Source organism: Miscanthus floridulus, chromosome 8, assembly GCF_019320115.1.
Source record: "Miscanthus floridulus cultivar M001 chromosome 8, ASM1932011v1, whole genome shotgun sequence".
Taxonomy (NCBI): domain Eukaryota; kingdom Viridiplantae; phylum Streptophyta; class Magnoliopsida; order Poales; family Poaceae; genus Miscanthus; species Miscanthus floridulus.
The window spans coordinates 160,985,202-161,012,265 of NC_089587.1; the positions used below are offsets into that span (position 1 = coordinate 160,985,202).

Consider the following 27,064-nt stretch of genomic DNA (forward strand, 5'->3'; position numbering starts at 1 on the left):
GTGAACAGTGCTACTGGCGTGTTCGGTCACCTGGCGGAGCCAGAGTCCGGTCGCAGCCAGCCTGCTGCCCACGCCTCGGGTCATTGACCGAACGCGTCCGGTCACCCCAGAGCCAGCGTCCGGTCACACCTAGTGACCTTCTCTTCTCCAACTTCATCCCTTGTGCAAATATGTTAACTCCACCAAGTTTCATCACTTGTGCACATGAGTTAGCATTTTACAAATAAGTTTTCCAAGGGATGTTAGCACTCACTAGGTCCCGATGCAAATGCAAGTGTTAATTCACCTAGTGGCGCTTAGACAACCGTATTTGCGTCGAGATCACCCCTCTTAATAGCACGGCTATCTATCATAAACCCACTCACACCCACTTAGTGTCTTGAGTGGCAAAATAAAATGGCCCTATCAAATATATGTTTGCCTTGAGCCCATTTTGTTTTTCTCTTTCTTCTTTTCCAAGTTTAGAGCTTGATCACCATCACATGTCCACCAACATCATCATAGACTTCATCTTGCTCTATCACTTGGTCTTAGACCATCCTTTCTAATTACACACTTAGATACAAGGATTAGTCTAGTGGATTTCATCACTTATCCAAAATCAAAATAGGGCTTTCAGATGTGAAGAACAACAAGGTAGAGAGAAAGTTAGGACAAAGTGTAGTAGATATTTTTTTTTGACAATTGAAAGTTGGAGATTCTTCACAGTGGTGGATCCCGAGATTGAACAAAGCCTGGACGGACCTTAAAGAGGGTAGGGTTTCAATTCGGATGGGATTGCAAACCTACATGGAAGCTAATTTAAAGACAAGTTATTAGATAAAAAACTATTTTAAAGAAACACTTGAGAGTATAATTTCTTTATGCAATGTCTATACGACTTGACAAATATACTCGTAGTGTCTAGGTTGAGACAATCTCAATAATTTTCTCCTTGCGTAGAGAAATAGCACGCAAACATAACAATCACACAGGTGCTGGAGCATAGTATAGCCATTGGTCCTGCTGCCATTATCGAAGTTTTAGAACTACAGCTGGCCAAAGAGACTAGCACCAAATATCTTACCTCACGTGCAGCCATAGACCGGTTTATTATTACTTCATTGCTTGTGTATTTGACCCATATAGCCATTGCACAATATTTCATTGCAGACATATAGTTTAAGCAACAGCTTTCAATTAATTAATGAGCATCCATTCATTATGCTTTTCTGCTACTCCACTGTACTTCATTTTGGAACCACTATGGGCATCCAAGTAGGTCAACGGCGTTTATTACACGTTCTTCTCAAGACAGACCACAAAAGCTGCTAGTATGTTCGGTGTCTGCAACCTCTATTGTGCAGTGCCGCTTTTGCAAGGGAGCCCGGGCAGGTGCCCATGTTTGCTATGATTTCTGAATCTGTCATGATCCTCTCGTTTATATAGAGGGATCCATAACACAATCTCCAAGTTTCCCACGTTAAAAATAGATCCAAAACTGATTTGGAACAAATCCATATTATGGGCGTGAGGTGTCATGAATGGTATTGAAAGCACTCATGTGTTGCATTGTACATTGCCCGTGAGGGTGCAATGTACACCCTTACGTTGCACATGGAGAGGCAAGAGTGGCACAACTGTATACCGAGCGTTGGTGAGCACCTGCGCTTGGAAGCTTAGAAGGGTAAGGGCCAGCTTTTAATCCTTTATCTCCATTTTACAAGAAGCGGCGATGGCGAAAGAGGAAGAGAGATGCTACGCATGTGTGGGCTCTTTCCACATGAAGAGTTGTGCCATAAATACCCAATGGCGAGTGTACTGGTGGTCCATCTAGCACTATGCCAGAAAACCTTATCAGTGACGCGTGTAGAGGGTCATCAGTGACGCGTAAAACACGAGTCACTATTCTTGCGTCTGTGATAAGGGCACATTAGTGACGCGTAAAAACGCGTCACTGATAGGAAACTATCCGTGACGCATATTTAGAACACGAGTCACTGATAACGCGAACATGCGTCACCGATAACTGTAAGACGCGTCACTGATAAGGAAATAGAGTGACGCTTATTCAGAATACGCGTCACTGAAAACGGGAACACGCGTCACTGATAAATCCATATCAGCGACACGCTGTGGGAACCCGCGTCACTAATAAGTCTATATCAGCGACACGTTGTGGTAACACACGTCACGAATAAGGATATATGAGTGACACATACTAAGAATATGCGTCCCTGATAATTTGATATCAGTGACTCATGTCTGTCTAATGTGTCACTGATAGCATATAACAAAATATACACATTGCTCATCAGAACCCCACATCATTCCAAGAATATATATATATATATAAAGTCATCAATAGTAACATGTTCACACGAGATAGACATCAAGTTCAACAGATTCACATTTATATCAAATGTTCACAACTTGTTCAAAATCCATCACTACTTGTTCGAAATCCATCTAAACATTGGGCTTAATTTATTTAGTCACACACTACATCACTGGACTCACACTGATAATGGCAAACACACATCACTGGTCATGATGGAACTCTCCTTTCTTCTCGATGACTTGTTCCACCAAGAACCTGGCTAGCTTTTCTCTAATCATGAGCATATCGATGGGCGTCGTCAACACTTCAAATTCCTGTGTCAAGATAGAACTTTGGTAAAAAAGAAAACATGGTACAGTACAATGTACAGGACAATATAGACAATCAATGTAAAAAATCACAGTTGCTAAGCTTGATGCAAACAATCAAGGGACATAGGAACATCTGTAGATGTGGAAATTCATTAGCAAGCAGATGGTGCTGTGCCTATGTCTATCACTGAGTAAAATATATAGGCAGCGTAAAGCATCGAGCATTCGAGCTTATGACTAAAGTAGTATTGTGCATGTTTCCACTGAAAAGAAACTGCAGAGTTTTCTTCTACATCAAGGGAATAGCCTACAAATGTAGTGAAATCGCATTAAGGTTTGAAATACAACTGTTACTTGAGACTTTTTTCTGGACACGCAGGACTGTTTCCTTGAGACTGATTTGAAGACAGAATGCTGAGGCCACACAAACTTTTTCATCAAGACTATGAGCAATCGGCTAGTGTCACTATTACCGAATAATGATACTCAAATTGAAACACAAACTGACCACTGCGACAATGGCCACACTATATCCGAGTGCTAGGAAACAAATAAACAATCAGAGAAAATAATCTGTTAGCTAGCTGCATGCTCCTAATCCAATCACTAAACTACCTGGAGCATAAGGAGGTTCAGCTGCAAAAGCACAGAGCTGGCACCTGCTCCTCCACCCTCATCAGATCACTCCCCAAAACGAAAAGACAGGTAGCAATACAAATAAAGCCTCCACCTTTTCTCTTCTCTTGAGATAGAAAAAGACAGGTAGCAGAACAAGTACCATGGGCTAAAAACTATACTAGGACATGACACAGTCACACACACTCAAACAACCATGGGCCATTATATTTGCACATCCAAAGTTTAGATATGAATACCTCAGAGTATTCCAAGTTTGTCTTTCTCATAGCTAAAAACAAGTGGTGTGCAGCATACCAGCCAGATGACTTAGCAGAAGATTGTTGAAGGCACTGCGACAAATATATATAGAACACAATAATTTGAAAATGGAAGTTGAACACAGTACTTAATATACTAGAGGCACAATATTGACTTTTATTTTTGGAAGCACTTACCGCATATTTAAAAGCGTGTTTCAATGGCTGTGGTCTGTCTTTCAGCTTGTTTGTGTGTCTTGCAAAAGCCCTACATGTAAGAGTACAACACACACATATATATGGCTCATTATGTTGGTTCAATGATATTGGCACTTATGAAACAAGTCAATAGTAGGTAAGCAAACAACTCACTCGTCAATCAACAGTTTTAGCACGCTGAAATCATGGTTTTCAGATCTGTTGGAATCAAGGTATATGACCTTATTCCACTTTTGAATTATTACCACGACGATCCAATGATCACCAGCTAAGCCGCCAGAGTTGTAGGCAAACATTATGTAGTCATTCTTGGTATACTTGGTGAAGGCCTTTTGTACATACTGCAGAACTTTGTCTCTATCAAATGTTATGCTGTCCAGTGACATCACTTGTGGATCTAGAAAGCCCACATGAATGTCCTTAGCCTTAGCTTCCACAACCAGTGATCTAAAAATAAGAAAGAACATGTAGACAACATGAGTACATAAATCAAAAGGGATATGCCTAGAGAAAATGAGTACAGAACAGCCGATGAACTGCAAGCATATGTATCTGGGTCAGCTACTTCAACCAGCTTAATTGCATTTTATCTGGGTCAGCTAGAATACACATGATGCAGAGCATGAAAATTGAAGTTTAATGTCTGTACTCTGTACCTCAACTCATGCAAGGTAAACCAAGCACAAAATTGATGTTTATGTTCAGTTTTATTCTAGAAGCACTCTAAACATGTTCAAAAGTTGACATGTTCAAAAGCTGACATGTTCAAAAGCGGTTATGCAAAAATAGCAACTGGCAATAAACAAAAACACAATAGCAGCTATCAGAACAGAACTGTATAAACAAGACCTAGTAGGTTCTGCAAAGGACCAAAGTAATAGTATCAGTAACCAGATAAAAGCTGCCGGCCAACACAGTTATTTTGTTTGCCAGAACAGTTAAACCCACCTACAAACAATCTACTTTAACTCCACCACTACCAATTGTCCCCGAACTACTATGTGTTAAAGGTAATTGGTTTGTCTACGCTGAAGCCAACCAGTTTAGCTGTTAACTGGAGATTAATAGTGTGGAACAAAATTCGGCAAAAAACTGATGTCAGGTGGTCACTCAGACAATAATCAAAATACAGTCAGTGAACCAAACCAAATTCAACATGAAGTTAACAGAGCAACACAAAGGTTGAGTTGAAAGAGCATATCTTTTATTCATGTTTATCAGTTATGTAGGATCTCTGGTCATACAACACATGGAAAAACTTGAAACTTTTGGCATGCTCACACTCAACCTTAGAAATACTACAATGGGTGAGAAAAAAAACCTATCATGCCCAAGCCCAATCTATGCCTGGATGGCGTGCAGCGTGCAGCAGCAGCAGGGGAGATATACCACTGGAACAGAAAAGCTGACATGTTCAAAAGCTACAGCTCAAATACTATGCCCTTACATATGTACCAAAAAAGCCCTGAAACTAAATTTCACATCCTCTCTTTTCTCACTTATTCGGTTATTTCTTTTGAGAATATGAGTACCTCTTTAGACAAAATATGATCCAAACACGGTGGAATCAAATTCCACCAATCTGAGCTCTTGTGCAGCCTAGTAATTTCTTGAGAGAAATTCATGGATAAAGTTAGGGGCACATAACTAATAGAAAATGTTCTGCTCATAGTACATTATATATATATATATATATATATATATATATATATATATATATATATATATATATATATATATATATATATATATATATATATATATATATACCTTCTATCTTTGCCTGATTGTTATAAATTTTAGTTGCCAAATACTCTATATGGAGATGGCTAGATACAAATGTAGGGATGATATAGATAGTTTTCATAATGACATAGGTGGATGATTTATTTATTAGATGGTTACTTTAAATGTAAGGAGAACTACTATCAGCTATGACCTTATTTCTGTTCTTCTACCATGGGGTAACAAAAGTAATGAACACAGATTTGTTTGGAGGTACTTACAATATCCAGCATTGAAGAAGAGAGGCATCCAATGCCCCAAATTGGAAGAGGTCATACAGAAAATTGTATCTCACAAGCCCGACTTCGAAATTTGATGAGTTCAGCATATAAATACCCCTGAACCTAACCACTATCCCATGCTTATTGTTGACGCAATCTTTCATGTAATGAGCATGAAGAGCAGTACATCCAGGTCCTACCGCCTTGAGGTCCATTGCTGGGAGAAATGGGTGGCCACATTTGTACTTATCAATCCATTTTTGCTGCTGCGGTTGTTTTAGACTCTGTCCAATAGCCTTACTAGCCAACTTTTTATTTATGGCTACCTTTTCACTCTCTCCAGCAGCCTTACTAGCCCCTTTGGGTTGCTTGGGTGGCCTTGCACCAGCTTCCAACAGCCTCAGTTCCCACTTTTGGCTGCGTGGGCAGCTTAGTGCACTCCTTCTCTGAGCTGTTTGGATTTTTTGAAGGGTTGGCTTGTATTATGCTCCTTTGGCACACTCTTTGTTGCATCAGATGTGGCCGGAGATTGATGATTTGAAGGAGTTGAATTGGCTCCACAAAGTAGCTTTGTAGAAATAATAGCATTAGTGCCCTTCGAAACACTCTTGGCACTCTTTGTGGTCTCATCTGGTTGAGATTGGGTTGGCTGGGTCTCATGTGTTTGTTTCACTAGAATCCAATCCCTTCTCCACTGTATCCTCTGTAGTAGAGCTTCTCTAAGTGTTTTGATATCATCATTAGGGGGCGGCTGCAGCACATAATCCTCATAACCCTGATGTACACATTCCACTTGGACTATTGCATAATCATAATCTATTTGGACTGATTCTAGCACAAACTCCTTTGGGAACACCCGACCCTCTGCAACCACAGGTCTATAGTTTCCAAGGTTCACTACCAAGGAACATTGGGTTGGCTCTTCAAGAAGATCAATAGTATCTGGAGCAACTGAACTGGGCCCTAACTCCAAGTCATTTGGAACAGCGTTGGAGGCAGAGGCACAACTGCTCCTTCGTCCGCAGGCAGGACTAGGGGTCCTAGAAGGTGGTGGTCTTACCAACAAGCCTTGGTCTGCAAGATAGGACATGACATCCTGTGTGACCTTGCTGGTAACCTCTTTCGTGACCTTAGCCGTCACTTCTTGTGTGACTTGAGCTGTAACTTCTTGTCTAACTTGAGCTGCTATCGCTTCCACATCCACATCTACTGCACCAGACCTCTTTCTTTTTCTGTACATGCCAGAACACCTAGGCCAACCATGCTTCCAGCCAGTGTAACTTGAAACAGCGCGCACGCGGCCTGGCTGTTTAGGGCCCAAACATGCAGTTAGCACATCATTCTCCCTGACCCAAGTGACGCCTGAAGATTCTGCGGCTGATTGCTTCTCTTTAATGTCTTCAGAGATTTTTTGTGTTGAATCCTGTTTCTAGATGATCTCAGCTTTATCTTCTGATACCTCAAGCTTACTCCTTGCTCGCAGAAACCTCACAGGGAAGCCTTCAGGGTAGTCATCCCATGGGTTAGGGATGCCTTTCTTGACTAACTCTGCATCCTCCACCTCCCACTTTTTCTCTTTCCCATCATACCCTGCAGAGCCTAGACAATGGTTGTGCACATTTTGTTGCCGAAGCATTTTGTATTTCTCACTTTTCGCTATTTCTTCTGGGGACTTCTTCAATACCTCAAATTCTGCCCAATCTTCAGGTTGAATGTAGGGGTGCTTCTGAAAGGGACTGAGGTTTTTCTCGATAAAATCGGTCACTAGCCTGTTTTTGTGGGTTCTCCAACTCTTAGATATCACCTTCATTATATACTTAAGCCCCTCAGTCTTCATTGTATCTGGGAACTTCAAGTAGGGCATGACATGTTTATTAAACAATTCCCATTTCCTCTCATCAGTAAGGTTTTTGAATGATGGCATAACTAAGGATAGCTGTTGTCTAGCAATCAAACGAGCAAGCAATCGCAATCTTCGTTGTTGTTTCACCTCAATTGGCTTCCATCTGGATGTATCTCTGTGACCTCGATCATGTCAGTAGGCCACTTAGATGCTGTCTTTGGTTTTTGGGGTCGGCGCACAGGCTCAGGCACAGACTGCTGCTGCTCATCATCAACGGGTGATTCTACTTCCTCAGAAATAGTTTGTGTCCCCGCTTCGCCGTCACCACTTGATGAAGAATCCGTGGAAGACACCTATCAATCAAATTCGAGAAAGATGTGGTTTAGCAAATTGCAGAAGACCAAATTTAGATGCTAGAAATATGCTAAACACTTGAAATGACTGTGGGTGGTGATAGCTTACCATTTTGATGTGGAACTTGAAATGACCGAGGAGGAGGCCCAACTCAGGGCCCCAACTCTTCCCGCCGCCGGCAAAGCCGCTGCGGCTGCCCTGCGTGTCCTCTTGCGTCTTGCTCGCGAATGGGAGAGTCGAGGGCGGGAGAGGCGGTGGCGCACGGGAGAGGCGCGCTGAGAGATGCGGCGGCGCACGGGAGAGATGCGGGGCTGCAGATGCGGCGGGGCACGGGAGAGATGCGGGGCTACGGGGCTGTGGGAAATGGGAGGGAGGGACTGCAGGGCTGCGGGGACTTGGGGACTGAATTTGGGCCTGCTGGTTTCCGACCCAAACAAAATAGAACGATTGGTGAAAAGCAAGCAAGCAAGCACCTGGCCATCCTTGAGGACGCCTCTGTAAACCCACAAAGGATGATTGGCATTGGACCAAGCTTGTGTTCTTCCTGGTAAGCCTCAATATACTGAAGGATCTTACATACCTGCTAATTACACCAATAAATATTTATGAATAATATTGCAAACATTATGCTTAGATGTAAAAAAGAACAGTGTTTCTACCTCTGCTCTACTAAAAGGAGAGCACTGAACCTCGATATGCAAAGCACCACAAATAGCCATTTGCAAGTATGGAGTTTCCTCGGCATTTGCAAAGCACCTACAGCAGTGCAAGCATGCCAGTACAATCAAACACCTTTTTGTGAATTATCCAACATACATATTTTGGTGCAAGTGACTAGTTTAGATAAGCATTACTTTTTTGAGAACCTAACACTGTAAAATCTCTTGCGTACCTTCAATAGATAAGCATTACTTTCTCTTGCGTACTTGCCGGTTTCGGCGGCCTTTTGCAACGGTGGCCTCTTCTACATGACCATGTCGTAAGTATGAAGTTTCCTCACTCTCGAGAATCATAGGGAGGGTCCAATCACCAAAAGGAGGGACTTCATCAAATTGATTGTACTCTTCCTCCTCCACAGCATCTTCAACTCCGACAACCCGTTTTTTACCGGGGAGAACTACAAGGCATTTCTTGTTTTGCGTGTCGAGCACATAAAAGACTTGTGAAACCTGAGCTGCAAGTACGAATGGTTCATCCTTGTACCCAACCTGTTCAAAATCAATGGTAGTGAATCCATATCTGTCCTTGTTGATGCCCCTTGTGCCCTTAACCCAACGACACTGAAAAATAGTCACCTTGAAGGGCTCCTTGACCCCAGGATAAGTTAGCTCCTAGATCTCCTCTATCTGACCATAGTATGCATCCTTCTGTACGTCAGTGTTGTCCAAAGCAACTACACAAACACCACTATTTCGGTACACACTTTTCTGGTCTTGAGCCAAGGTGTAAAATGTGTATCCATTTATGTCATATCCCTGATAACTTGTGATTATGAACAAAGGGCCTTCTGCTAGGTTCTGAAGCCCTTCATCTGTGCAAGAGCTCAAACTGAGGATCCGCTTTTTGAACCAAATGTTGAATCCCTTCATATGTGCCCTCCCTATCCATGCTTCGCTCCGACCTGGATTCTCTTGACGCAACTGCTCCTTATGCTCCTCGATATAAGGAGACACTTCTAGTGTGTGTACCATCACGAGAAAGTGAGCCCGCTGGTAATCATCCGGATCTAGATTAAGTGTCTTCTTCCCAAGAGTCCCTATCCCCGCTAGCCTTCCCTCATGGGGAGACTTATATAAGCCAATTGGATTTGTAGGATCAATGTAACCAAGGCACCAATCAACCACCTCCTCAGCAGAGTAACCCTGGACCATGTTTCCCTCAGGATGAACCCGACTCTTTGTATACCGGTTCAAAGTGCTCATGAATCTCTCGTACGGGTACATATGATGCAGGAACACGGGACCAAGATACTTTATTTCCTTGACTAGATGAGCAATGAGATGAATAGATATATCAAAGAATGCCGGTGGGAAGTACGCCTCTAGAAGAGACATTGTCTGGAAAAGCTTCTTCTCAAGATTGTCCAGTGACCTCTCATCAAGAACCTTATGAGATATTGCATTGAAGAAGAAGCATAGGCTCATGATTGCCATTCGGACTTTTTCTGGCAAAATGTTCCTGATTCCAACCGCAAGCATTGTTGTGAGCATGACATCGCAATCGTGAGCCTTCATTGGGAGCATTTTGTTCTCTTTTGGCGCCACGAGCCTCCTGATGTCCGCTGAGTATCCGGAGGGAACTTTCATGCTACGGAAGAAGTCGCATAGCTCCTGCCTCTCTTCCTTAGTTAGATTTACGGCACATAATGGTAGCTGGGCACTGGGGCCCTTGGGACACAACTCAGGCCTGATATCCAAATCTTTCATGTCCGCTCGTGCATTTGCATGGTCCTTGCTTTTCCCCTTGGTGTTCAAGAGTGTTCCAAGTAAGCTCCCACAAACATTCTTTGTCACATGCATGACATCGATGCTGTGGCAAACTGCTAAGTCTTTCCAATAGGGTAGCTCCCATAGAATGGACTTCTTCTTCCACCTCTTATCAGCGACTTCTTCCTCCTTGCGCTTTCTCTTTCCAAGGGCACTCTTTTTGTTCTTCCCCAACGTAACATTGACATCCTTTACCTGGTCATAGACATCGTGCCCAGTGAAATGCCTCGGAGTAGATCCCTTCTTAATTGTGCCATCAAACTGGCGTTTCATGAGCCGGTAAGGATGGGATCGGCTAAGGAAACGGTGATGTCTTATGTACACCCTCTTCTTCGAGTTGTTCAGCCAAAGACTCTCAGTATCATCTAAGCACTGAAAGCAATCTTTCTCTCCTTTGGACTACCTAGACAAGCAACGGTGTCCTGGAACATCGGTGATGCTGGTTAACACCATTGCACGCAACTTGAATGACTCTCTCTTGAACCCATCATATACCTTGACACCGTCTGACCAGAGCGTCTTGAGCTCATCGACAACTAGCCTCAGATACACGTCGATGTGATTCCCTGGCTGATGCGGACCCGAGATCAAAAGTGGCATCATCATGTATTTCCTCCTGTTACACAGCCACGATGGAATGTTGTAGATCGATAACAACACAGGCCAGACATTGTGCGAGCTGCTCCTATTACCGAATGGGTTCATGCCATCTGTGCTCAGTGCAAAGCGAATGTTTCTTGGCTCATCTTTAAAAGATGCATACTTGGAGTCGATGACGCGCCACTGAATAGCATCTGCTGGATGCCGTAGGTAACCATCATTCTTGCGTCCCTCCTTGTGCCAACTCAACAACTGCGCGTCCTTGGCAGTTGCAAACAAACGCTTCAGGCGAGGGATTATAGGGAAGTACCATACCACCTTCCAAGGAGCTCCATGCCTCTTGTCCTCATCACCCCCGTCATTTCTTCGTTTGTATCGAGAGACTCCACACTCGGGGCATTCGGTCAGTTTTTCGTTTTCTTTACCATGGTACAGTATACAATCATTCTTGCAGGCATCGATTTTCTCGACCTCCAATCCCATAGGGCAAACAATGTGCTTGGCCTCATATCTGGTCTTGGGTAACTCATTCCCCTCAGGCAACATGTCCTCTAATCGATGTAGCAATGCATCGAAGCTCCGGTCAGTCCAATGATATGTCGCCTTCAACTGGAGAAGCGTGAGAGTAGCAAACAACTTTGAATACTTTGCCTTGCAGCTCTGATGGAGAGGAGTCCTCATGTCTGCCATCAACCTCTTCAGCTTCTTCATCTCCGCCTCTGTGTACTCATCAAAGCCCATGGCATCACGCACCATCTCCTCAAGGTCATGTGACTTCTAGGCATAATTGGCACTGATATCTGCTAGCTTGTCATCGGTGAGATCCGGGATGCAAAAGGGTCCTTCCTCGTTGTCCTGACCAGCACCATGAGTTCCATCATCCTAACGTAGGTCACCAGAGAATCCTTGGTCCATACAACCAGCTTGCAAGTCTCGATCATTAACTCCTTCTCCATGCTTGTTCCAACATCTGTAGTGATCTATGAATCCTCGGAGGATCAGGTGGGCATGGAGTGTTAATGAACTTGAGAACTGCTTCTTATTCTCACAATCAATGCATGGACACCACATAGTTGTCTTGTGCCGATTCAACATATCCGCCTCTGTAGCTCTTATGAATAATTTCAGACCATCTAAGTACTGAGCACATGCACGGTTGCGAAGAGACATCCAGCTCCGATCCTCCATATCTACAAAAGTATGAAAACAAATGAAATCAACTAATCCTTGCATGAAAATCCTATAAATTACTTGAATAGTAAATTTACTATTGCATCAGTGTGACACTCCAAAGAAAAAGATATGACTAGCCAAAGCTCTATGAAAAACAAGTTGCACTGAAGTAGAGCTTAGCTTGGCTATGTGAGTTCAGTCAGACCTGATATTGAACTAACAGCCAAAGAAGACAACAACTAGCTAGAACAGGGTACTAAGCTGTATACCACTGATAGAAAAATATTATGCATTAAACTGAATAGAGAGCACACCTACTGTCTATTTTGCAATGAAATTTTCAAAACCAAAACTGCTGGAATTTTAACCAGTCCCTCATGACATCAGTCCAATCCATCCCAACAAAAATAATCCAAAAATACTAAATTTTAGACTTTATGTTTGCAATCCCACTATGTCTCAATCCAACAACCAATAATACACCGTGAGGACCCAATTGGGAAGATGCTAAATCAGCAGAAAATACCTACTTGGACAGTAGCAGCTTCCTCCGACTAGTAGACTTCTTGGCTAGTGGTGTTCAGCACTCCTATCCTCCATTGATTATTTCAAGCAGTAAAGCATTTGCAGCTTGGAACAAACGTAGTTGTCAGGAATTAGGCTTTGCTATTCCTCGAGTATCTGATGATTTGCTCCCTGCAGAAATCAAGCATATCGGATATTATTAATCTAAACACACAAGCATTCGAGTAACTGGTTTAGTATAGGCACGACCTCAAGAAATTTTGCTGCTAAGTACTGTCTGGCAGTATTGGTTATTTGACCATAGCGGAGAAACATTAGGAACCTCATATATATAATCATAGGCATATATATAACAGAAACTGAAATCTGTCTTTGGTTAGTTTAGTTTTGGACTAATTCCACGTTTGTAGCAGAGAAACAATGGAACATAATGGGACCTGATAATTTTGCCTGACAAAGTAGACTACCTATTAGTAGCAGTCAGTGTTTGTTTGCCAGAAACAAGAAAGAACATGCAGATGTCTTCCCATAATTCTTTTTCTGGGAGCCACGTAGGCAACACATTTTAGACTGCGAAGCTATTGCAATTTAACATCAATTCTAAGTAGCAGTTTTGAACTTTTTGAATCATTGGATGGATGGATATTGCACAAGTCTACTACTGTCTAGCTAGCCACGCTTCCATGATTCCATCCAAACAAGCCTGCATCTCAAAGTTAATTCCAGGAGACGAGCAATAGTGGGGCTTCAATTGACACTATTTTTTTTGTGTGTAAAGCTTCAATTGACACTAGAGATAAGCAATAGTACCTGTACCGGACACTAGAGATAATTCTGCATCCGAGCAATAGTGTGTACACTACAGATTGCTGTCAATTGACAGTTATAGACTCTCTGAACGCTTCCACATGACAGCACCGGATCCATTTCTCGCACAATCAAGAACACAGCCGAAGGGAAAAAGGGAAAAGAAGTGAGCGATGCTGTACCTCTGCTCGAGGTGCGCGATGGACGCGAGCGAATCTCGCCCTTGCTGACACGAAGACGGCCGTGCTCTGGTCCGACGATGCTGCGCCCTGGAGGCCGCCGACGACACGTGACCGCCGGGGCCTGGGCTCGAGTGATGGGGCGGCGCAGAGGTGGGGGGCTCTGGCCGGAGATGCAGGTGCCGAGATGGGCGGCCGCGAAGGCCGGAGCTGGAGGAGCCGAGGTGGGCGCGCGGCGCGCGGCGCACGGTGACTGTTGGAGCTCTGGACGCGCCGGGATTGGGAGTCCACCGGGGTGGGGTGGGGGCTGCCTCCGGCCGGAGCTGTAGGTGCCGTGGTGTGGGGACTCCACAGGGCACCGGCCGGAGCTGCAGGTCGACGGCGGCGGTCGGCGGTTGGAGCTCCACGCGTTTTTTATTTCGACCGGGACATTTTTTTAGGGGACGAAGCTAATAAACATGAGTTAAGATTGGTGCTGTAGATGTGTCCCCGGCCACAACTCAGTGACGCGTCTTTAGAACACGCGTCACATTTATTATCTGTGACTCGTGTTATCGAGAAGTGTCACGGATATGCTTTCCTATTGGTGACGCGTCCAGCAAAAACGCGTCACATGCCTTATCTGTGACGCGTTTTGTTAACCAGCGTCACCAATACTACAATCTATCTGTGACGCGCCTTGACAATACGTGTCACATTTTTATCCGTGACACGTCTTGTTAACGCGCGTCATGAATACATCGTTATTAGTGACGCGTCTTGCTCCTGGGGCATGGGCAACAACTAATCGGTGACACGTCTCGTGAACCTGCGTCACGGATAGATTATTGGTGACACGTTTAGTTTTTGTGTCACGAATCGTCGTGTCACTAATAACGTTTTCTGGCATAGTGTAGCTAGCATCACTACATTGTCGTAGATTTAATTACTTGCATTTTTATGTACTTCTCCTATATTCCACGTGCCTGAATTTAAGATGATTTCAGGCAATACTTTTATACCACCAACTAGTATAAGTAAATTATTATTTTTGTAATTTGTTAATTGTCTTTGTGTCATAACATATCAATTTTTTGTCCTTGTCTAACTATAGAAATAACTTTGTAAATTGTTAATTGTCTTTATGCCAATACAAATACGATTTTGCTAGGTTTATGGTTTTGTCTAACAAGTTTTTTTTTGTATTCTCAGAACCGTAAATTGCAGATTGTGCCTAAAAAATTATAACGAACTAAATTAGAATTTTAATATAAAATATAGCAATAACCATCGTCTGAAAGAAAACTAAAATTCATGTGCCTGAATTTAGCAAGTCTCGTTTTTGTGTCATTTATTCCTTAGCTTTATTACAACATGAACATATAGCAACCCCATTTATGAGAGACAAATTTGGTGTCTTAATGAATTATAGCAAGCAATTCTCATTTTTGCGTCATTTGTTTCATAGCTTTATTACAACATGAACATATAGCAACCCCATTTATGAGAGACAAAGTAGTTGTCTCAATGCAAAAAGTTCTCTTGTACCACAGTCCTGGTGGATCCAGCCTGTTGCATCATGCATCTAGCATACGCATCTTGGCGATGGCTTTTAGTGGAGTAGCCATAGATATCACAATTCCAAACTTCTCTGTCATATCGATATCATTTTGCCTGGCCTCTTCAGGAAGCGTCCAATCGAAGTGGTGCAGCAGCGACACGAGGATCAAATGGACCGTTCTATACGCTAAACGGGATCAGCTTACAGTCCTTGCCGGAGAAATCAACAGTGATGTTGTTTCCGTCGTCGCCCATGAACCTCTCAGGCACGAATTTATGTGGATCAGGCCATACGTCGGCGTTCCTGTGAACTGCCCATATGTTGAGTATTATGGTGGCTCCTTGAGGAATGGTGTATCCTTGGACTCCTACCGTGGCCTCTGCCCGGTAATACGTCATCGCCACCACAGGGTAGAGGCGAAGCACTTCTTTCACAACAGCTTGAAGGTATGGGAGTTGGGCGATATCAGACTCCTGGACTTGTGCTCTTGTGCCAACAACTCTCGTGAGCTCCCTCTTCACCTTCTCCATCACTTCGGGGTTCTCTAGTAGGGAGGCCATTGCCCACTCAACCGTAGTTGAGCTTGTATCTGATCCAGCAAAAAGCATGTCCTGTGATGCATTTATTCAATTAGTGGATAGATATCAGTTCTGTCTAGGTGGAGGCGCGTGTTATCACACATTGTCTAGCTACATACTTACATACACACAAAGAAAATAATTAACAACTGAATAATATGGTCGATTATTAACAATGACTAGTAGCGTGCCCGTGCTAACGCTACGGTAAAATACAAAACAAGATAAAATTTGTATGAGGAACTCCAGTGCAAATTTAGCACTATTCACTAATGCACTACGATATTACTACTTGATGTTACATCTGGCTCGTAAATCTGAGAGTAATACGAGGGGCTCCAGTGGTGCAAGCCTGAACTATATGTCTAAAAATTAGTTAATGGGCAAATGTACCATGTTAACATCCTACTCACATGCAGCATAGCAATAGGACTGACTTCTAAACATGTCAAGTTTTTTAGCCAGGTATACCATAGCATGACAAAGAATTAGCAAGACATGAATCACCTTTCCATCATATTCCTTTCTAGCAAGGACCCCTGGAGCAATGTAAGCTGGTGTCCCGACAGTTGATTTTGGTTGAGAGTGCAACAGAGGACTGAAAAAGAGTATGATTAATAGTGTTCATTTATTGGCAAGCTGCTTACTGAAGTTTATAATCTGCAATACCTTGGAGTAACCAACATCACATATCTTTAGCCGAGGTGCTATACTACCATCCAGGAGGTGCAATACGTTAGTTGGAGAGAATTATTTACCATTGAATGACAATAGCTAACTCCTGAAATCAGTTGTTGCAAGAAGAATCTTGCCTACAGAGAACAAATAACTGTCATTAGAAGTACATATCTTAGGTCATATTGAAGACTCCCATGTAGTAAAACTGATCTACCTCATCCTCACTAATCTTCCAGCATTGCAAAACCTTTCAAATTGCTCACCACCAGCAGCATATTCCATACCTATGGCCAAATGTGTGGGAGTTAGCACAACCTGAAAAACTAAGTCTCTCTTTAAATTTGTAATTTGGAAATGGTAATAAATTTAAACTTTGAGACAAAATGTAATAATCACAACTGGGCCCTGTCCCTACTGTTTTCCGCAGTATGTAAGCTTCATGAGAGAACTATGTTGGCAGCATTATAAAGAGGTCTCCAATTAGTTGAGACTTGAGAGGACTGCTAGTTACTGCTAGAATCATAATTGACTCATACTTGCTGCAGCCAATTTCATTCCAAAGAAGCTAGTTGCAAGGAGCACTGCTTAAAGGCATGCTGTTATGAAATGCTGAAGAAAAACACTGATAGATTAAAAGGAGTTCAGGCTAGACTATGGGACTGAAGTTCCATCTAGTGATAATTCTCCTTCACTCTACCTAGTTTATTCCATCTAGTGATAATTCTCCTTCACTCTACCTAGTTAAAAAAGGGTGTACCAAGTGCAGAGAGCTCCCGCTCTGTGCGGGGTCTGGGGAAGGGTGTCAGTGGCAAGCCTTACCCTTGCATATGCAATACGAGGAGACCACGACTCGAACCCGGGACCTTCCGGTCACAAGCGGTAAGACTCTACCGCTTGCACCAGGCCCGCCCTTCTTCACTCTACCTAGTTGATATCTCTTTTTTGGACAGTAAATCAGGTAGCACAAACAAAAGTGCCATGTATTAACTTGGTAAACCGATCATCCTACGTTGTCAAATTACATGAGCATATTCATTTGTTTGGGTTAAACAGAGATGTCTGTTGACAGCCTAAAGGCTAGAACCATGTTTTCTATGCAATTGTTCGAGCAAACAATGATGAATTAATTCATATCCATGCCCCCTATCATACTGCCGCCACAAAAATTCTGTCTAACAACTGCACACGACTGACAGAGATGATGACGAGCTAAGATTACCTGGAATAACAGCCCACATTGTAGCCTTGCGCCCTAATGATATTGGACATGAATGCAGCAGTAGAACCTTTCCCCTTGGTGCCGGCGATATGCACAGCCTACAGACACGCCTATTCAGCTAAATCCTTCCATTCACTGAACAGAACTGCTACGAAGATGCCCCATCCGGGAGACCTCACCGGGAAGTGGGTGTGGGGGTCGCCGAGCCAGCGGCGGAGTCGGCGCATGCTCCTGAGGTCGAAGCCGTCGTCTTCGTGGGTGCGGGCGTGCGGCCGCTCGGGGACTCCAGCCAGAGCAAGGCAGGTGCGGCCCAGCGCCCTACGCCCGCAGGTGGCGGCCAGCCCCGCGGGGTCCCCTCCCACCGGCGGCGGCGGCTCCCTGCAGCACAAAACGGTGGACGGCGGCTCCCTGCAGCCCCGCGCAGTCCATCGGAAGGTTTCCGCGGTGGCGGCCAGGTTTTTGTTTCGGTGACGATGATTGGTTTCCATGGAGCGTTGAATGGCGGACACCGCCTGGAAGTGCGAGCAGGGTGCGGGGTGAGAAGCCTGCCATCCGCATCAAATCATGGCTATCGGATTTGACTAAGATGTTTGATTAACCCTTGATTTTAATAGTGCTGAATTGATATGTGTATTTTTCTAGGTGTGCAATGGTTGGAGGCTTCCAGCGGAGGATGTTTTTGTGGGGGGAGTATAATTTCGACTGGTCCATTATAGTAGAGATAAAACAATGCTTTGGATTATTATAGCCTAAAACTTGTTGCTTATTACAACGTGAATAGTACGTACTACATTTGCTAACAAATTATATAATTAGTATAGCTTTTTTCCCTATATATGGCTTTTCATAGACTTTTGTGATCATTTGTAAACACTACGGGATACTGCCACTCGGCAAAGCCCAAAAAACACTCGGCAAAGCGCTTGCCGAGTGTTACACTTGGTAAACGACACTTGACGTAGGTTTTAACGGCAAAGAGCTATTTGCCGAGTGTCAATCGTCGACCACTAGGCAAAGACTATGTCGAGTGCCCAAAAAACACTCGACAAATATTTTTCGAGAAAAAATAAAAAAAACAAGTCGCCGGCGGCACCACCACGCCGCCACCATAGCCGCCGGCCACCACCACCAAAGCCGCCGCCGCTGCCACCATGTGAAGGGGAGGGGAGGAGAGGGAGGGGATCCGACCAGGAGAAGCAGGTTTAAATGTCTTTATTTCATTAGTCAGAAGTATCATGTGTTGCTCCACATTGGAGAGTAGCATGAATAAATAGACAAAAGTTCATAGAGAAGGAATGTTCTTGTTTTCCCTTGGGATGAGGCGAGGGTGTGCATGCAACTGTTCTGTTGATTGCTTTCAGCTGAGGATGTGAAAGAGATCATTAATTTAAAATACTGATTTAATTGTTTTGAGAGCTCTTGGTTTTCCTCAGTGTCCTTCGTGTACCCTTATTAAACATGTTCTATAATTTTATGGCTTTGGTTCATATGCACGTAACCATGTGATGTATCAGTTACATTATTATGCCTTGTTCTCTGGTTCTGTTCAATGTAGGACATAACTAATGTCCCTTTCAACCGTCTGCTTATATTTTGCTTCCATCTATTATTCAGAGATTTCCACAAATACCCATTTCATTCTCTTTGTTGGCAATTAATTTTGACTTGAATATGTAATTCCCCTCTACTTTCAGGTGATGTGCGTGTGTGCTCTCCGTCAAGTCTTGCTTTGGTTCTAAAGGTATATCATCCTCTTTGTTTTGACACATCTGTAGTTCTATACAGGTTGCGTTTTGTGAAAGATATGGAGCTCATAGAACAGCGGTTTGCCTATGCTAACTCTGTATTTCTTATGCCAGGCTGAATCCCCAGAGGGCTTTGTGCTAACCCACATCCAAAAGACATGGCTGAACGGATACTCTTCAGGGGTTGAGCAGGCGTCTAAGCTGTAGAGCAATATACCGTCTCCGCTCGCGATTGGAGTTTTCTTGATGATAGAATGGAATAATGTAGCTACTTCATCTGAGAAAAACTTTTCTTTTCTCCTGTTTATAGTTTTAACTTCCCAAAACCGCACTGGAGAATCTCCAGGGAGAGGAATTGGTGCCTTCTTATTTGGTGCGTAAGATAAATGTTCTATCTCATAGCTTTCATGAGAAGATGAAATCGATTCACTACTGGATTCAGGTTCTTTGCCGAGTGCCTCAGGCACTCGGCAAAGGTTATATTGCACTCGGCAAAGCACACACGGCAAAAAATTGATCGGCAAAGCACTCTTTGCCGAGTGTATTTTATCGGGCACTCGGCAAAGGTTTTGCCGAGTGCCCCGGAAACACTCGGCAAAGAAAAGCGACCGTCACGGCGCCGGTCCCGTTGACGGTCACTTTACCGAGTGTCAACCCTGCCGGCACTCGGCAAAGATTTTTTTAAAATTTTTTTAAAACTTTCTTTGCCGAGTGCCAACCCGTGAGGCACTCGGCAAAGAGTTTTTTTTTTTTTTGAGAATTTTCTTTGCCGAGTGCCAAACCTCCAGCCACTCGGCAAAGATTTTTTATTTTTTTTTTGAAAAATTCTTTGCCGAGCGTCAACCCGGAAGGCACTCGGCAAAGAGTTTTTATTTTTTTTGGAAATTTTCTTTGCCGAGTGCCACCACTCCAGGCACTCGACAAAGATTTTTTTTAACTCTTTGCCGAGTGCCAACACGGCAGGCACTCGGCAAAGTTTAAATTTTTTTTTTAAAAATTTCTTTGCCGAGTGTTAGAGTCACAGCACTCGGCAAAGCTGGAAAATCTGTTTTCTGGTCGCCCATTTTGTCAGCTTTGCCGAGCGTTGTGACCATTGCGCTCGGCAAATGGGTCCTTTGCCAAGTGCAACACTCGGCAAAGTGACCCAAAACGGCAAAATTTTTTTTTTTTTGCATTCCATCATGACAAATACATTCATACAAACATATATCACATATATATCTCATCCATCACATATATATCTCATCTATCGCATATATATCTCATCCATCACATATATATCTCATCCATCCACACATCCATCCGCCCATATCACATCCATCACAATATATAATAATAAGTGCTCAAGTCCATCCAAATAAGTTTACAAGTCCATCAAAGTCCACAAGTGCATCACAAGTCCATCACCAAGTGAACAACAAATGTAAAAAATACAACATGCACTCATCTCGGCCACTGCGACTGTGGTGAAGGCCCAGATGCATCATTCGTAGGTGCATGAGGTGGATAATTCGAACCACCGTCAGATGGAGACTGCACAAAGGAGAAAAGATTACATGTGAGACAAGATTATTTTGATAGCTAATCTAGGACGATAGAGGCCATACAAGCAAAGCACAAGTGAAAGTAAAAAACTTTGATACTCACAGGAGTAGCTACAGCTGTAGGACGCGGAGGTGGAGGTGGAACCAACAGCCCAGGTGGCAGAGACAAGCCCATACGTTGCCCAAGCCCTTGTAGAAAATCCGTAATGTCCATCAGCCTCTGCGCCTGGGCCTGCCGCTCGGCCCGCTCGACCTCCAACTGGGCCCCCAGCTCCTGACGTTCCTTCATTTCTTGTTCCAGCCGGGCCTGCAATATTTCACTCCAATGTTTCAGTAATGCAAAGCTAATTAAGATGTGTAAAGATCAATGTATGACGAGTAAAACAGGAATAACCTCGAGTGCGTCGACCCGGTGCTGTGCAGCGGTCGGCCGTGTGCGAATGGTCGGGCTCTCGCTCGTGCTCCGTGCTCGGATCTGGGAGAGAGAGGGAGTAGAGGCCGTGTCGATGACGCCGTCGCCAAGCCAGAACCGTCCATGCTTCTTGCCTTGCCCCGCCCTCATGACGGCCTCTCCATCGAAGTCCTGGGTGCTCGGATCGTGGTCTGCCCCATGGAGCGACCTCGCCACCTCAGTGTACTCACTGATGCGGGAGTGGACGCTCGGGTTCATGTATGACTCGGGCGGGTCCTCCAGGTTGAAGGAGACGTTGGACGTCGCCTTACCCTTGTGGGCCATACACCATGCCTGGAAGTCCGAGCAAGCCTGGCCACTATATGACGCCGACTGCGAGAAAGACAGCACGATGATTAGAAATCAGACAGAACTGAGCGTGACAATAGATAAATCAATTCGCGTACCCATGCTTGTTTGTATCCGGCGAGGTTGCGGCTGCCTTGATGGTGTGCTGGACCTTGCATCAGTAAACGACGGTCCCGGGCATCCCTGTGCATCTTGAGGTACTCCTCCTTGAACCACCTGTCCACCATCATCGCCCAGCACTCGGGATACGCTTGGCACCACCAGGGAATCACCTACACGTCATCAAGTATTGGACATATAAGAAGATCAAATTAAACCAACTTAATCTCAAATCGAATCAATGTTGATGTTCTTCATTTACCTCAAGGTACTGCTCCCGGGTCAGCTGCATCTCTCTTGCATCTTTCTTGGTTTTCCTCTCTCCAAGCTTCGGCCCGTAGTAGGTTACGATGGCCTGGATGCGCGCCTCGTGATGCATGTCGGTGATGAGTTTTTTATAGGCTTTGGTAGTCGCCTGCTCTGCCCTGGCCTCAAATCCCTCCTCGCATCTGTAATAAGTCTGCATACAAAAGCGATGTATCGATTCATTATTTCAAGAAAAGTCTAATGAATGCGACGTATTGAGCAATGTTGTGCAAGGGAGACTTACCCAAAACTCTGCCTTCACCCGCGCCGCCTTGTTGGGGTACTCCGCATCGGAGGCGACGACGTAGTGGTCAAACGAGTAGGCTGGCTCCGTCTTCGATGCGTACGTGACAATGCCGAGGAAGTGCTGCCTACACAGAAGACCCAGGATGTCGTTGACTAGCCGTGCGCTACCACCCGACACAACCACCCAGTTCCTGCACAAGTAATTAAGAAAAAATATTAGTTTTTTTCATCATATCATATGAAGTAGTGGTGATAACATATACAGTTACTTACTTTTGTCCTTCGGGGCGAATCACTGGGCGTTGGTGAGGAAGCGGAACCTGTGGGAGGCTCGCGGGACCTCGCAAGTAGACACTCGAAGAGGAGTTGGAGGAAGCGGAACCCGTGCCTACCGCCTCCCCCCCTCCTCCTCCTCCTCCTCCACCTCCTCCTCCTCCTCCTCCTCCTCTGTCTGCCGAACCAACTCCTCGTCTGACTCATCCACGGGCGCCACCTCCTCCTACGGCTGGCGGTCCTCCTCACGTGGCATGGGAGGAGACGGCCCCCTCCTGCGGCTAGCGGTCCTCCTCCTCCTGTTCGATCCCTCTGCCGCCCCCTCCGCCCCCTCCTGCGACCGGCGTGGTCTTTGGTAAATCGAGTTCACAGACCTATGACGGTCGCCCGCCATCTTTGCTCAATCACCTGCAATAAAAAAGAAAAACAAGACGTAATTAGAAATAGGTGCAAAAATAAACAAAACATAATTACAAAAAACATAGTATTACATGTATTAGAAATATATGCAAAAATGAACAAAACATAATTACAAAAAACATAGTATTACATGTATTAGAAATAATCTTCATGATTGAAATTAGCTGGATCATAGGTCTCGTCATCACTATCAACATTGTCCAACTCATCAACACTATCCGAAGGAGGAATGTTGTCTTCATTGTCATTGCCAAAATGTAATCGCTCAAGCATTTGTATGTCCTTCAGATTTCGCACCTCGTCTCCAGCGTCCTCGTCATCATCCCTTTCATTATCTACTTCCATTCCTATCTCTTCGGTTAAGTCTATGTCAAACCTCCCTTGTAGCCCCTCTTCTTGATAGAACTCTCCATCATATGTGTTTGGGTTGAAGTTATAATCTTCATCGTTTGGGACAGGTAGTTTACCATATGGCGATACCTTGTGCACAATAGACCAACCCTTAAGATGCTCGGCGTCTTTGCATGCGTATGACGTATAATAAACCTGGACGGCCTATTGAGCCACAATGTAGACATCTTTTCCTGGATAGACGGAATCCTATCGAATCTCGACTAGCCCAAGCTTAGGGGTTCGTCTCGTTACACCAGGATGAAACCAGTGGCATTTGAATATGACAGGAGTAAGAGGTTTGGAACCATAAAATGATAGTTCGTAGATTTCTTCAATTCTTCCATAATAGTCGAGTCCATCAGTGCTGGGCGTAACAACTCCGCTGTTTGTGGTTTGTTGATTGGGCCGACTCTGCTCGTAGCTTGCTGTGTGAAAACGATATCCATTCACGTCATAACCGGTAAATGACTTGACCCTAATGGCACAGCCATTTGCAACCTGTCTTAACTCATCACTTATAGGCGCATCAGTTTGGGCTTTCTGTTTGAACCAACAAATGAAATCGGGGCTCCCTGGTCTCGCACCCCGTGAAAGAAGGGTATCATTTTCTTGCGGGGTAGGTTGCCTTGAACCATGCCAGGATTGACGAAGAAATTCCCTGTACCAACGAGAAACAAGGGGGTTGGACGACGAAACAAGGACATACAGCGAAATGAAACAAGTTCGTTTAGAACTTACCGAATGAACGGTTGCACCTCGACAAGGTTGGTCAACACATATAGCATGATACTGCGCCACTCTTCATTTTTCAATTGCTTAGTGGTCGATGCACTTGCGCTTCCAAGTTGCCCTTGGAAAAGGCTGAGATTCGATTCATTTTCGCCAGCATTGTAACGAGGGGGTGGATTATGAACGTTAGGAAGTTTCTCAGTGTAGTATTTCTCTGTGAAGTTCGACACCTCCTCTAGAATGTATGCCTCTACAATGGAAGCCTCAATTCTAGCTTTATTTCTACATTTTTTGCGAAGAGTCTTCAGACATCTCTCGATTGGATAGCACCAACGGTTCTGCACGGGCCCCCCCATCCGTGCCTCATACGGGAGGTGCACAATCAAATGCTGCATCGACAAGAAGCAGGCAGGTGGAAAGATCTTCTCTAACTTACAGAGCAACACGGATGCCGCTTTTTCCAAGTCATCAATGACGGTCCGAGAGAGCTCCTTGGCACAAAGCTGGCGGAATAAGTAGCTCAACTCTGCCAGCACTTGCCAGACATGCTCCGGGACATAGCCTCGAACCATCGCCGGAAGAAGCCGCTCAATCCATATGTGGTAGTCATGACTCTTCATCCCGTTGACTCGCAGAGTGCCTAAGTTAACTCCCCTCTTTAGATTCGTTGCATACCCATCAGGGAACATTAGCTTCTTGATCCATTCAAGTACTTCCCTCCTTTGGTCCTTTTTCAAGACGAAATCAGCCTTAGGCCTTCTCCAGGTCTTGCCACGACTAGGAGGTTGCATCTCTTGATTTGGTCTATCGCACAATGTTGCCAGGTCTACTCTAGCCTTTGGGTTGTCCTTAGACTTTTCAGTGTCCATGAGTGTTGCCCAAAGTGCCTCGGCGACATTCTTTTCAGTGTGCATTACATCAATGTTATGTGGTAGAAGAAGGTCATCGAAATAGGGGAGCCTCGTCATGCCCGAGATATGAGTCCACATATGCTGCTCACCATATCCCACAAAACCACCTTCTTCATTGGGCACGAGAGCACCTATCTGAGCATGAACCTCGGCACCATTCATCATCCGCGGTGCAGGGTTTGTCACTTTGACGCCTTTCGTAAAGTTCTTGATGTCTTGTCTGAATGGATGGTCAAGAGGTAGGAATTGACGATGTCTATCAAACGACGAATACTTGCCACCCTTCTGCAACCAAATAAACCTCACACCTTCCTTGCATATTGGGCATGGGAACTTCTCATGAACACACCAGGCGCAGAATATCCCATACGCCAGGAAGTCATGCAGGGAGTAGTGGTACCAAATGTGCATTTTGAAGGTTGTCTTTGTAGCTCGATCATATGTCCATACCCCTTCGTCCCAAGCACGGACCAATTCATCAAACATGGGCTCCATGAACACACCCATATTACTCCCTGGGTGTCTAGGAATTATCAACGACAAGAATACGTTATGTCGTTGAAAGGAGACACCGGGGGGGAGATTAAGGGGGATAACAAAGACGGGCCAACATGTGTATGGGGCAGCCATCATTCCATAAGAATTGAACCCATCTGTTGCCAACGTGACACGTACATTACAAGCCTCATCTGCTTTGTCACGATGTTTGTCATTAAAGCGGATCCAAGCTTCACCATCGGATGGATGTACCATCTTGTCAGGATTGTACCGTTTGCCATTTTTGTGCCATGTCATCTGTTTCGCGGATTCCTCGGTCATGTATAGCCGTTGGATCCTCGGTAGGAACAGAAGGTACCGCAGGATTTTCATGGGGATCGTAAGTTGCCTCTTCTGGCCATCATCAGAGTCTACCTCCAGGTACCTGGAGGATTTACACTTTGGACAGAACTTTGCATGCTCGTGTTCTTTCCTAAATAGGAGGCACCCTTTCGGACAAGCATGTATCTGCTCATACGGCATCTTAAGTGCTCGAAGGAGTTTCTGTGACTCGTACATGCTCTTCGGCAGAATGTGGCCCTCCGGAAGCAAGGTGCCAATCACGGCCAACATCTTATCGAAGCCAGGTCGACTTAAGTTTAACTCGGACTTCAACCCCATTAAGCGTCCAATGGCATCCAGTTGAGACACCGTTGACCGATAGTGAAGGGGTTTCTGTGCCGAGTCCATCATATCGTAGAATGCCTGTGCGGCTGCTTCCATCTCCTCCTTCTCACGTCCCTCATCGAATTGTCCTTGGTGAAAGTCATCTAACATGTCTGCTACCCCGGCATCAGCATCAAAAGCCTCCACCCGTGGTCTCACAACCTCCTCTCTCATACGATGGGCTTCACCATGGTGGACCCACCGGGTGTAGTCCGGCGTAAATCCATTCTTCACAAGATGTTTACCCATTTCCACCTTGTTTACCCTTCTCCTGTTTCCACATTTGCTGCAGGGACACAAAACTAGGCAATGTCCTTTAGCAGCGTTGCCAAATGCACTGTTCAAGAAAGCATCGGTCTTGTTCATCCATTCCGTGGTGTAATCACTCTGACTTCTCCAGCCCGTGTACATCCACTGACGGTCATCCATCCTCTAACATATGTATCGGCGAGTAATGTAACCATTAATTGCATCTACATGGTGTTCCTACTGTCTAATAGGTGAGGATAGGTCCTAATCCCACCCGCAGATGTGTAGATGAGGTTAGTTTCCATGCTCTACTCCTATCCGAGACAGAATTTCGGCAGCACCTCCCCGCTGTTCTCCAGATACACGTCCTGCCAAAGAAGAGTGTGTATCCGGAGAACAACAGGGAGGTGATGCCGAAACTCTGTCTCAGACTTGAGCAGAACATGGAAACTAACCCATCTACGCATCCGCGG

The 27,064-nt window shown here is 44.7% G+C and overlaps 1 protein-coding gene and 1 pseudogene across 1 annotated transcript; both read right to left on the reverse strand.

Moving 5' to 3' along the window:
- Positions 1–2,501: 2,501 nt before the first annotated feature.
- On the reverse strand, positions 2,502–10,687 carry LOC136470084 (uncharacterized; annotated as a pseudogene).
- Positions 10,688–15,235: 4,548 nt separating this feature from the next.
- On the reverse strand, positions 15,236–17,737 carry LOC136473862 (cytochrome P450 76T24-like). Its single transcript, XM_066471505.1, has 5 exons — positions 17,714–17,737; positions 16,709–16,778; positions 16,486–16,628; positions 16,324–16,414; positions 15,236–15,849 (listed from the first exon to the last, which is right to left on the reverse strand). Exons 3-5 carry the CDS (start codon positions 16,500–16,502, stop codon positions 15,418–15,420), a joined length of 540 nt encoding a protein of 179 aa, XP_066327602.1. The 5' UTR covers positions 16,503–16,628; positions 16,709–16,778; positions 17,714–17,737; the 3' UTR covers positions 15,236–15,417.
- Positions 17,738–27,064: the final 9,327 nt, after the last annotated feature.

Bases quoted from the DNA above. Each gene is read 5' to 3' on its own strand.
- LOC136473862 (XM_066471505.1), bottom strand. The intron at 15,850-16,323 runs GTGATTCATGTC...AATGCATCACAG, and splicing joins GAAAGGAATATGATGGAAAG to GACATGCTTTTTGCTGGATC.